Genomic DNA, 13,777 nt, shown 5'->3' with positions numbered 1-13,777 from the left:
AAAGACCGCTTTAATGAACACCGCTGCACTATAAATAATCCTAACAATAAATCTAAACCCACTACAACCGCAGAACACTTCCTCACCGCTCCTAACCACACCGCTATTGGCTAGCGACACGCAATTAATACCCATAAAAAATGTCTACTCCAGCCGAGACTTAATCCGTAAGGCCAGGGAAGCCTTTGTAATCTCAAAATGCAGAACACTTCTTCGACATGGCCTGAATATTCGCAAAGAAATTTACTAGCTTTTTTCCTTTGGCGATGACTATCGCCATTTTATCAGATTAATCTCTAAAGGATTCCTGAGATATTCACCAGCCAAGGCTATATTAGGGAGCTTAAGCAACGACCACGGCAACGGCAGCGACAACGCCGCAAAACTTTAGGTTTAATGAGCAAAAACAATCGCTCTGCACGTGCGTTTTACAATTTGGTACATTTCTTTGCCTCTGCAAAAGAACAACGTCAAATGACCACATTTCAGGTTTTGTGGAAAACGTGAACGCACGACGGTGAAGTTTTTATTTTCTTTCTTAACATGTGCGCCACTCCTACCAATTTGGTTCCTGGATAGTTCGCCATTTTTGTAAAAGTTGAGCGAGTTGAAATAATCGCGAAGTAACACAAATGAGATAAAGATATATTTTCTGGTGACGTTTCGTTACCGTTGCCGTCGTAGTTGCTTAATCTCCCTATTATTAAGTAAAAGTAAAATTGAAACAACAAGTCAAGTTAAGTCTTTTATTTCCTTGGTTATACACGCAAATATATATCAAATATTATTTCCATGTTGGCCATGATATCAGACTAGGTGTACAACAATCCCATCACCTTGAATATATAATATTACTAAATTTGCCATAACATGAATGACATGTAAACTTCAATATTATTTCCATGGTGGTCATATGGCAATCCCATCAGCTCTATTACTAACAACCCCAAATTTGACATGAATTCAATTGGAACGTGGTTCGCAGTCGCAGCGAATCATCTTTGCGTCCCCTCTGATTTTATCTTCACCCAAGTCAGCCATGTTAAGAATATTCCCTTTTCCAGCGGAACATAACTCGGCCAACTTCGATGTGTCTGCAGCACTTAACACGAGATCCCAGATGTTGATTCCCGTCATTTCACCTTTAAAGCTGTCTGCTGTGACAAAACCTCCTCCGAGTCTGTCCTGGTCTTGTCCAATAATCAGCTTTCCACCTGCATCTATGGTGAATGCTGAAACAAAACGTTTCTCTGTGATTTTCTGTTGCTAGTAGGTGATTCCCGTATTGATTTGAACCCTGTTATGAAAGCAAGGTTTCGTGGACGGGTTTTGAAATGAAAATTAGTTTTGTCTGCGTATGAATAAAAATGTATTTCCATAATAAAAACTATGTAGGAAGCTTCACTTTGTCAATGAGGTTCAAAGCAACCCGGAAATGGCAGGTGGAAGAAATTAATGTAAAGGAAATTATGATTCTTTAATCCGGTTAACCTACAATCAAGGACGAAAGGTCTTGGGACAAATCTTACAAAGTATGCTATACTTGAATGTGCTTGCGAGATGCAGGTAATTTGCTTATATGATTAGTGTCTAGTGTACTCGCAAGATGCGAAGTCCTGAGACTTTCAATCTTCGCTTTAAACATCAGGTTACACTACAAGAGTCGTTAAGGTGTTATGACACATAAATTAGGGCAAATTTTCTATGTCTTCGACGCTTAACTTTACAATAACAAGCCCAAGCGTAATGTCAAACATTCAAAGGAGAAAAGAGTCTGACAATTTTAATCAATAAATAAACAAATGATTTAGGTAACTCAATAAAATGCTGGGGAAAAAATGACGATGCTTCTACCTTTGTGTGACGTTTCTCCTAAGTTGGGGTGGTTGTAAGTAACTTAATTCTCAGTACTTAAATCGCTCATCTTGTCGCCAAGCACCGTGAAAATATTGATGATTGTAATGATGAACTTGTTGTTATTAATGACGACAATGATCAAAAAAATGCCGATGATGGGCTAATGGTGATGGTAATATTGATGTTGTTGTTGATGATGAGTCTAATGATAACGAAGACATGGAATAGTGCAATGATGATTATGGTCGTAAAGTTAATTATAAGGATGTTGTTGTTGATGATAAGCATATTGTTATTGTTGTTGTTGTTGTTATTTTTTTAATGATGATCATAACAAGGATTTGTGCAATGATGATGATGGTGATGTTAGCGACAGTGGTAAGGAAAATCACACTAATGTTGTCTTTTTGGATTTGATGATGATGATGATGATGATGATGATGATGATGATGATGATGATGATGATGATAGCAATTACGAGCTGAGTCTAGCCTCTTATACTAACTTCTATTTAAAGTGATGCTTATTTATTTGCAAGTATATCATAAAGTAACTTACGATTCGACACCGGCTGTGAAAATCTGCCTGCCCCATCCACATACACTTTGAATGCATCTCCCAGGGTCACGCAAACATGATGCCAGTCATTGTCGTTTATGGTCACAGTGGATCTGCAGATCGACATAAAAAAGTATAGTAATCTAGTAACTAAAGGAAAGATAGTCAGCTGGTACTGCTTTCAACACAATTATTACAGACAGTTATCTTATGTTAACCATTTTCTTGGAAGAATTAGTTTTGTAACGTGGGTTAACAGTTAGTTGAATTGAACGTTTATTATTATTGTTATTATTATTTTTTTTTAATGAATGTTTCTATGCTTCCAAACCTCTCGTGGTTTGAACTGAAGACTATAAGCGATTGTTTCAGTGATGGTATTTGTGTTGTACGCAGCTTGGATTTTTGGACCAAGAGAACGAAATAAGAAAAAAGGGAAAAAAAAAGGAATAAGAAGAAATACAAAAATAACCCCATGTAGTTTATTGGTTGAAAAGTAGGTGGGGGACACCTTTAGCTAATGGCCATTTTTAGTTTAAACATTGATATTGGGTTTTAAAGTAATGTTTCAAATAGGAGGAAAGGTGTTTTACCCGATTTCCAAACAGCAATATTTATTCACATCCGTAGCTTCCGGACTGGGGAATTAAGTTCACATTTTCCAACCTCTATGACGGTAGTGGTTTCCTTTGTTTTCTGTTTATGAAAACTTTGTAACTTTCCTTTAGTGTAACAGGTAACCATTTGCTCGTTTGACTTAGTGTTTCCACGATTATGACATCTGTGGTACTTAAAATTTGGATTTGGATTGTAGTGTTATTTGTTGGTTTAATTATTTTCGAGTCTAACTGGGCGGTTTTTTTAAGGTTTTGGTTAAATCTAAAACCCTGAAAACGCCACCCTTCAATACGAGTTAAGTACTACTTGAGCGCGTCAAAAGTTGTACAAGAATCGCATGGGCAAACAGACCTTTAGAGTATGGAGCGATAAGAAATTCATAGTTTTAGGGGTCATATGACAATAACATATATATTGTAATGTACTAAAACGGTTACCCGTGTATTTTGTTGTCCGCAATCACTCTTATCTTTCCGTTGTCGGACATGTACATCAGGAATTCATTGTCGTATTGACTGGTGGCATAACTGATGAAGCTCCCTTTATATTCAGCGGTCTTTAGCCACAGACATGCGGTTACGGCTGTCAGTGTCTTGCTGAACCGGTCAGTGTAAAATGCAGACTGCAGACTGCAGACTGCAGACTGCAGACTGCAGACTGGGGGTAAAATGCAGACTAGGGGTAAAATGCAGACTAAATTATAAAGACTATCTTTTTAAAGTTACAGTCAATCCAGGTCACACGTGAACAGTAATTCCAAGAATGAAATGAACATTCGAATTTCTCTTTGTAATGTCCGACGTGTGAATGAAATGTTGGACATCTCTCTGGAAATCGTTCCGAAAAAGACGCATTAACTGAAAAAAAGATTCAAAATACTTGGGAAACAATTGTTATTCTTGAAATATTCAATTTTGCAATGTAAAGAAAAATTCATAGTTTTTTACTGTCAATAAGCTAGGGAAATTTATACGGGAACTCTGAAATCTCGTTGGCGATTTTGAAAACTGACATGTAAATTTCAAAACTCCGTTCAAATTTCAAAAATATCGTTCACGCGTGACCTGGGTTGACTGTAAAACACTCGAAGTGATTTTGGTCTGTATAGAAAGTTAATAAGTAAGTGTAGAATTCCAAAAAGATACATGTAGCGTTGTTAGCGAAAAAGGAATTTGACTGCTTGCGAAAAAAAACTTAGGATTTCATTGCGTGACTTTTGGGGACGGCGCCCTACTTCTTCCAATACTTTCAAAAATTATTTCTCCATGAATTCGCTTCGAAATAAAAAGAGAAAAACCGCTCAACAAAATATTTAAATGTTTTAGTTTTGAAAAAAAAAATGCATTTGACGATGTGCTTTCGAAATATATCGGTGAATTTTAAAGTGCGCGGATGGATGCATTTTACTACCGTCCGCCGTGTATTAATTACATTGTAAACAAACCGAGTACAGAAAACTGAAAAAATTCGTATCTCGGTAAATATAGGCCGTCGATAAAACCAGGAACATGGAACATTCCGGAACACTCCGGAACATCCCGGAACATTCCGGAACACGAAAAAAAAATTAAGATACAAGAAAAATTAAAAATAAATTAAACAAAAATAAAGGAAAAAATGAAAAAAAAGTGTGTATATTTCTATAAAATGAAATTACATTGTATCCGAAAAAAATTCATATAAGAAGAAGTACGGAGTAGGTGGGACGGTAGTACAATGGGGCGTTGTAACTGACCACACTGGATGAAGGTAAGAAACTTAAGGATGGTGCCTACTAATATCGAAGTATTTTTGTGCGGTTTATGACTATGCGGGAAAAGCAGATCTTAATTAGGAAGGCCTATTGGAATCCAAAACGAAAATCGGGGGTAGCCACGCATTTTTCAGAGATAATTAAGCAATAATATCTCTAAAAAGCGCCAAAATATGAAGCAATGGATGGGAATTTTTCCTAACTTGAAGCTTAATTATCTCTGAAAAATGCATGGCTACCCCCAATTTTCTTTCGAGATACCAAAAGCGTTTGTTAAGTTCTGCTTTCTCCGCATAGTTTTAAACCGCGCAAAAATATTCCTGTATTAGCAGGCACCACCCATAGGAAACCCGAGTGTCTTAAGATGCGCAGAACGTATGCGCAGTAACAATAGTTTCGTTCGAGAAACGGATCCAAGCTCCCGAACGACCAACAAAGGAGTACAAATACGGAACGTGAGGCCCTAGGCGAAGACGCGGGAAGCCCGGGAGGGTTTTGGTAAAAAGACTGCGCGAACGACTTTTAGTTCCACTCCGAACATCAGGAAATTGATTTTTTGGTCAGCCGAGCCGGAACTGTTCCTTTTCTGGCGTAGCGGACGATAAGCACGTGCTGCAAATGGCGGGAAAGTACTCGCGCCTTCATTCAGTGTGGTCAGTTACAACACCCCATTTATCGTAGGTACTTCATATTCCCTATTATAATAAGGGATACATGAGCATTGAAGTACATACCCCATCTACCCCATTTATACTGCCGTCCCACCTACTCCGTACTTCTTCTTATATGAATTTTTTTCGGATACAATGTAATTTCATTTTATTTAATAAATATACACACTTTTTTTTTATTTTTCCTTTATTTTTATTAATTTTTTCTTTCGTGTTCCGGGTTGTTCCGGAATGTTCCGGGATGTTCCGGGATGTTCCGGAATGTTCCGTAATGTTCCATGTTCCTGGTTTTATCGACGGCCGTAAATATATGTCCTATCGAGCTCATTTTTGTCTCTATTGAAAGCTGAGTAAATGTAGCAATCAAATATGAAAAGATTTCTGTTGCGCAGATAACGAGAAAGGAATTTAGCGATTGCGAAAAAATCGTAGAAAATGAAAACAGTTCTCACGGTTTAAAAGGAATGAATACTTTCCGGGATATAACCTGCCCAACCGAACAAAATTTAATTTAATTTAGTCTGCATTTTACCCCTGGTCTGCAGTGTTCAGTCTGCATTTTACCCCTAGTCTGCATTTTACCCCCAGTCCGCAGTCTGCAGTCTGCAGTCTGCAGTCTGCATTTTACACTGACCGTTGCTGAACGTGCCATCGTCAATGTAATCACTCGTCCCCTTTTTTGGAAAAAGGAAGCCGTTTGTATTTTGAATTTATAGAGGCAATGTATATGAATATCGAAAATCCTCGTATTATCGTACTAGATTGCGGGCACGTATGAATTTTGCTACGCATTCCAGTCGCTCGGAGACTGTGGGATTTTGATTTTCTTCGAGGACTAGCTCCGGGCCGTTTGGATGGATTTTCGAGTGGAAGGTACGAGAAGAATCGAAAATCTTTTGACCTTTATGCTGTGAAGTTTGAAATCGGAGCGATGCGTTTTTTGGGGGAAAAATCGCTCCGGCGCTGGAACCCTTTCAAGACAAGTTTTCCTCCCTTGTCACTCTTCTATTACGCTCGAGTGAACGTTCAACGCCGAACCCTTCAAATGGCTAAAATCGCCGTCTTCAACCTCAGGAACGACAACACACATTAAGGTAAAACTACGTTTATTTTGATGTTAAATGAGAATATCTATCGCAATCTAGTACGATAATACGAGGATTTTCGATATTCCCATACATTGCCTCTATAAATTCAAAATACAAACGGTCACATAGTTTGTGTAGGCACCCTGTGTTTTCCCAAGATCAGCTCTGCTTCGCTAGTTGATAAGTGACAGCTCGTCAAATGCGCTGATATATTTGAGTTGCTTTCAGAAAGCAAAACAAAGATCTCCTTGTCTCGGCTGGATCCACAACGAGCCTGTCATTTTTCATGCCAGGAACAACGGGATAGAATAGCAGGCATTTTAAAGTAATGTCGACCTTTCGGAATGTGCTAAGAGGGTTTTGACAAAATATTCAAATTGAAACACCTCTGGGTTTTAATTCAGTAAGACTGAAATGAACAACGGAGTCTTGATACGTTGATAAATAAAAACTGCGCGGCGGTCACAAAACGTAAAGAAACCAGTTCACATACTATATAAAGAGGGAGAAACTAACTTTTTCCCCAGCTAACTCTTTAAGGACGGTGCCTACTATTGTTACTGCGCATACGTTCTGCGCATCGCGAGATACTCGGGTTTCCTATGGGTGGTGCCTATTAATCACAGGAATATTTTTGCGCGGTTTAAAACTATACGGAGAAAGCAGAACTTACCAAATGCCTTTGGTATCTCAAAAGAAAATTGGGGGTAACCATGCATTTTTCAGAGAAAATTAAGCTTCAATTTAGGAAAAAATCCCATACATTGCTTTAGTATTTTGGCTCTTTTTAGAGATATTGTTGCTTAATTATCTCTGAAAAATGCGTGGTTACCCCCAATTTTCTTTTTGGATTCCAATAGGCCTTGCTAAGATCTGCTTTTCCCGCATAGTCATAAACCGCACAAAAATACTTCGGTATTAGTAGGCACCGTCCTTAAATTGAGCGTAGAATGAATATTGAATTATTCATAAAAACTCAAGAAGAAGGCATGAAAAGTGGAAGAAATGTGGCCGCGTGCTGAATTTTTTTTAGGACGAAGGACGATATTGAAGCTTAGATCGGTCATCATCATCGATACAAGTTTATTGATAAACTACCCGTCCCCTGATCGGGATTCTCTAAGACTAGGAATTAAAGTGTTTCCCTTTATAACTAACTGATAAAAGGACTGAGTCTGTGAAGTTACAATATAACTTGGGATGTGCGTTTAGCTATCTGCAATATTGCCGCAAGAACAAAATCACTCGTCAAAATGCTCCTAATAAATCCCTGGAAAAAAATTCGGGCAGATAGGCAACCTCGCAAACCGGGTCGCTGACGAGCCAAGAATACCCGCTCTTTTCATAAGATCAGCTCTCCTTCGCTAATATCGCCGCATTCTGATAAGTGACAGCTCTCCAAATAAGTTGCTTTCAGAAGCAAAACAAAGCCGTCTCCTTGTCTCTGCTGGATCCACAATGAGTCTGTAATTTTTCATGCAGGGAACAACTGGATGGAATAGCAGAAATTTTTAAGTAATGCCAACCTTTGAGAATGTGCTAGGAGGGTTTTGACAATTATATTCAAATAGAAACACCTCTGTGTTTTAATTGAAAAAGACTGAAATGAACAACGGAGTCTTGACACGTTGATAACTAAACACTGCGTCACAAAACGTAAAGAAACCAGTTCACATATACTATAAGAGGGAGAAAGAAACTTTTTCCCCAACTAATTCTTTGTTTTAGAGAGAATTTTTTACTACTGATCTTACTCATACAAACAAGAAAGGTAACGCTTTAAAGTGAGTGTTGAATATTTACCTTAAAATGATCAACTGTCAGCACGCAACTCAAACACTGCTATAGCACATCGTGGGAAAGAAAAATAGCTCGAGGTTTCATTTAAAATACCAATAACAAGATAGATCTTCTCTAAAATATGGCTGAATGGCCAGAAATATTTACCTGGTGATTATTATTATATTTCTAAAAGAGTCCGGATCAGAAATGTGTCTATCGGTCTGACGGCTTTATGTTAAGTTTCGATTGAAATCCATGAATATTAGGGATATCGCGGACCTCTTTTAATACGGCACGCAGCGTAAAGTGCCCACAAATTTTTATTCCATACGTAAGTGGATTGGTGTTAGTGTGGATCAGAAATGTGTCTATCAGACCCTAAGTCAGGTCCCACTTTTGTGAAAATAGGCTTTAACTACTTGTATGTCACGTTTAATGAATTCTGAAGTTTAGGAGGAGGTATTTTGAAAAAATTGTAACTCAGTCAAAATTTCAAAGAAAACAAAAGTTAAACATTTAAATTATTATTGACAAATGGAACTTCAATGTGTAAAATATTCAAGCTGTTTGAGCAAGCCGAGGAATGACGTTTTGACAGCACCGGCCATGTAGAGATAAATTGTAGCGCCCCCGAAGGTAAAATTGGGTAGTTTTGAGGTCACCTTGTAAACCGTTTCGCCAACAACGAAAAAAATCGCATTGAGTCAGTAAATGTGATATTTCTTTGTGGGATATAATAATTGATGTTCATAGAAAAAAATCAGCGAAATCGGTAAAAAGTCGAAATTTGCCTTATCCGTTTTAACGCGGACAGCCTCTTAATTGTCAACTGAAGAACGCATTGAACGCACATCCAAGTTATATTGTAGCTTAGTCCTTTTATGAGTTAGTTATAAATGGAAACGCTTTAATTCCACCTCTTAGAGAATTACAATCAGGGGACAGGTAGTTTATCAATAAACTCGTATAGATGATGATGACAGATCTAAGCTTCAATATCGTCCTTCGTCCTAAAAAAATTTCAGCACGCGGCCACATTTCTTCCACCTTTCATGCCTAGCTTCTTCTTGAGTATGAAAAAATCTCGGCTTAATTAAAAGACAGTGTGTGCTGTGCCATGGCCAGACCAGTCTGCCTAATCTTCTATTGCTGTCTTTGTCGCTGGTATTTATCAACGCAAACCTTTGAAAACGCATACGTGTGAACGCATGCGATAAATTTATCAAATGTCCTTTGCTGACGGTGCCTAATTAGTGATTTAAACTTTTGAATAAACTGATTTTACCAGGTAAAAGTAATGGCATGAAATAGTTGTTTTGTTTAAAGCCTACAAGGTGTTAAAAATCAACAAGAAAAAGTGTTCGCTCGTACCACGAGAAACTAAAATGACTGAATACCCTGGCCAAAGTGTCCTCAAGTTTGGATTCAAACCTACGCACACAATAATAAGAATAATAATAACCAAATAACCGAAAGTCCGAAGTGATAACTTTACTACTGATCGCCAGCAGAAGACAAAGTTCTTGTATACTCAAGTTTTGCAAATAAGACCGTTTCAGCGTGGTTGCGGCAATCGCCCTTTGTCCAGTTATCCTCACGCTTTGAAAATATCCAATAAAATGAAAGACAAGCGGGGGAGGATTCAGAAATTTCCCATTAGAGCGGAATTGCTTTGAACCAGTCAAGTTTACAAACGATTAAAATGTTTTCATAACTGTACTGTGTCTCTTAGATATCTTTACGATATAGCGTGCGTTATTCCCTAATTCCTACCAACGTCATTATGGTATATTTCTCAGCATAAGTACGGCTGTGCGTCCATAAGATGAGGTGTACAAATCAGACAAACTCGGGTTTCCATCGCTTAGCTTTTAAAAACGTTTGCCAAGCAGACATTTGTGTAGCAGCAATTCATCGCATTGACATAATTTTGCAATCAATCACAAATAAAACCTGCTCTCCGCGCACTACTTTTGATATTACTAAGTTATAAAAATGGGGTTCTTGTATGTATTGGGTGGAGATTGCACGTGGGAAGTTTGGAGAACATTCAAGAAACTAGAGTTTTTCACAAACTCCTACGCTTGTGCTCTACGTACAGCCATAAATAGATAAACGGACACTATCAACAATTTTATCAAATAAGGCCGAGAACGCCTTCCAGCCTCATTTCATGTTCTCCACTATTTAAAAAAAATGAATGTTGTCCTCTTCAAAACGATACTGCTGGAAAAACAGATAAGTGTAGTGTTGTTTTCTACAAAATACGGGTATCTGTGAGAGATAGTTCAGGTATCAAAGACTTTTGTTTCTGTCCACTTTTAATTTTCTTATTGTTGTGAGCCATGTACGTTTGTCATTTGTCAAAGTTCCGCTTCTGTGATGAGAACTTCCGGAATCAAACCCCGTCTTTCATTTCAATGTTTATTTTAAAAGTGTGAGGATAATTGGAAAAAGGACGATTCGCTAGTAGCAACCACAACGTAACCGGTTATTTGCAAAACTTGAGTATACTTGACATCTGTCCATTACTATACTATAAATTACACCGTGAGTCTTGACACGTTGATAACTAAACACTGCGTCACAAAACGTAAAGAAACCAGTTCACATATACTATAAGAGGGAGAAAGAAACTTTTTCCCCAACTAATTCTTTGTTTTAGAGAGAATTTTTTACTACTGATCTTACTCATACAAACAAGAAAGGTAACGCTTTAAAGTGAGTGTTGAATATTAACCTTGAAATGATCAACTGTCAGCACGCAACTCAAACACTGCTATAGCACATCGTGGGAAAGAAAAATAGCTCGAGGTTTCATTTAAAATACCAGTAACAAGATAGATCTTCTCTAAAATATGGCTGAATGGCCAGAAATATTTACCTGGTGATTATTATTATATTTCTAAAAGACTCCAGATCAGAAATGTGTCTATCGGTCTGACGGCTTTATGTTAAGTTTCGATTGAAATCCATGAATATTGGGGATATCGCGGACCTCTTTTAATACGGCACGCAGCGTAAAGTGCCCACAAATTTTATTCCATACATGAGTGGATTGGTGTTAGTGCGGATCAGAAATGTGTCTATCGGACCCTAAGTCAGGTCCCACTTTTGTGAAAATAGGCTTTAACTACTTTTATGTCACGTTTAATGAATTCTGGAGTTTAGGAGGAGGTATTAACTCAGTCAAATTTTCAAATAAAACAAAAGTTAAACATTTAAATTGTTATTGACAAATGGAACTTCAATGTGTAAAATATTCAAGCTGTTTGAGCAAGCCGAGGAATGACGTTTTGACAGCACCGGCGATGTACAGATAAATTGGAGAGCCGCCGAAGGTAAAATTGGGTAGTTTTGAGGTCACCTTGTAAACCGTTTCGCCAACAACGAAAAAAATCGTATTGAGTCAGTGAATGTGATATTTCTTTGTGGGATATAATAATTGATGTTCATAGAAAAAAATCAGCGAAATCGGTAAAAAGTCGAAATTTGCCTTATCCGTTTTAACGCGGACAGCCTCTTAATTGTCAACTGAAGAACGCATTGAACGCACATCCAAGTTATATTGTAGCTTAGTCCTTTTATGAGTTAGTTATAAATGGAAACGCTTTAATTCCACCTCTTAGAGAATTACAATCAGGGGACAGGTAGTTTATCAATAAACTCGTATAGATGATGATGACAGATCTAAGCTTCAATATCGTCCTTCGTCCTAAAAAAATTTCAGCACGCGGCCACATTTCTTCCACCTTTCATGCCTAGCTTCTTCTTGAGTATGAAAAAATCTCGGCTTAATTAAAAGACAGTGTGTGCTGTGCCATGGCCAGACCAGTCTGCCTAATCTTCTATTGCTCAGTCTTTGTCGCTGGTATTTATCAACGCAAACTTTTAAAACGCATGTGAACGCATACGATAGATTTATCAAATGTCCTTTGCTGACGGTGCCTAATTAGTGATTTAAACTTTTGAATAAACTGATTTTACCAGGTAAAAGTAATGGCATGAAATAGTTGTTTTGTTTAAAGCCTACAAGGTGTTGAAAACCAACAAGAGTCAGTACCCGCTCGTACCACGAGAAACTAAAATGACTGAATACCCTGACCAAAGTTTCCTCAAGTTTGGATTCAAACTTACGCACACAGTAATAAGAATAATAATAACCAAATAAGAATCCGAAAGTCCGATGTGATAACTTTGCTACTGATCACGAGCAGAAGACAAAGTTCTCGTATACTCAAGTTTTACAAATAAGACGGTTTCAGTGTGGTTGCTGCAATCGCCCTTTGTCCAATTATCCTCACGCTTTGAAAATATCCAATAAAATGAAAGACAAGCGGGGGAGGATTCAGAAATTTCCCATTGAGTGGAATTACTTTGTATCAGTCAAGTTTACAAACGATTAAAATGTTTTCATAGCTGTACTGTGTCTCTTAGATACCTTTACAATATAGCGTCCGCTATTCCCTAATTCCTACTAACGTCATCATGGCATATTTCTCAGCATAAGTACGGCCGTGTGTCCATAAGATGAAGTGTACAAATCAGACAAACTCAGGTTTCCATCGCTTAGTTTTTAAAAACGTTTGCCAAGCAGACATTTGTGTAGCAGCAATTCATCGCATTGACATAATTTTGCAATCAATCACAAATAAAACCTGCTCTCCGCGCACTACTTTTGATATTACTAAGTTATAAAAATGGGGTTCTTGTATATATTGGGTTAAGATTGCACGTGGGAAGTTTGGAGAACATTCAAGAAGCTAGTAGCAACCACAACGTAATCAATTATTTGCAAAACTTGAGTATACTTGACATCTGTCCATCACTATACTATAAATATCACCGTGATTTTACTCAGTTGGTCAGAAGCAAGTTATCACTTCGGCCTTGCGGATCTTAAGGTTTGTTCCTAACAGCTGACTTTGCTGAGTGAAGGTGAGTGGAGAATAGGAATGGTAGTTCTCTCCATATATTCTCAGAAACAGTGAGAGCACTGGCGATTGAACAGTCTGTTTGATAACAGGAGTCTCGCCGAGATTCGCTTTTTGATTCGAACTGTTTTTTTTTTTTCACATCTTCGTGGGTAGAGCCTATCACAAAGTCTCGGAGAAGTAGTGCCCACTGGAATAAAAGGTTGAGGTCTCATGTAGTACTACTGTCTCGCAAAATAAGTTGGAATTGGCCAATCGCTTCACCGAGCTCATTCTCGCTGTTGGAAAGCAAAATCATTTCTTTAATTCTGTTTTAAGTTCGTACGTCTTTTCAAACAAAAAACGATATTCTAATCTCTCGACATACTACAATCGATAAATAAGTTAGTTCTTGATTTTAAACACCAGGATTTGAACCCAGCAATTTTTTTTGCCATCCACCCGCCTAAGTCTTAATCGCCTGGTTTAATCAGTTGCACCAAATACCATAGGACACTGAACATGCCCCAGTAAGCC

General features: G+C 37.9%; 1 protein-coding gene across 1 annotated transcript in view; it reads right to left on the bottom strand.

Moving 5' to 3' along the window:
- Nucleotides 1-782: 782 nt before the first annotated feature.
- Nucleotides 783-13,777, bottom strand: part of LOC146469592 (neuronal pentraxin-2-like) — a 14,621-nt gene continuing 1,626 nt past the window's right edge. Inside the window, exons 2-4 of the mRNA XM_085123109.1 lie at nucleotides 3,471-3,690; nucleotides 2,416-2,528; nucleotides 783-1,232 (exon numbers count right to left, since the gene is read on the bottom strand). Coding sequence (XP_084979235.1) covers nucleotides 964-1,232; nucleotides 2,416-2,528; nucleotides 3,471-3,690 — 602 coding nt within the window. The 3' untranslated portion in view covers nucleotides 783-963. The remainder of the gene's footprint in view (nucleotides 1,233-2,415; nucleotides 2,529-3,470; nucleotides 3,691-13,777) is intronic.

This window comes from Pavona decussata, unplaced genomic scaffold, assembly GCF_977016875.1.
Source record: "Pavona decussata unplaced genomic scaffold, jaPavDecu1.1 SCAFFOLD_122, whole genome shotgun sequence".
NCBI lineage: Eukaryota > Metazoa > Cnidaria > Anthozoa > Scleractinia > Agariciidae > Pavona > Pavona decussata.
Note: the sequence above shows the minus strand (reverse complement) of the source record. Positions and strands in the feature narration are given on the sequence as shown.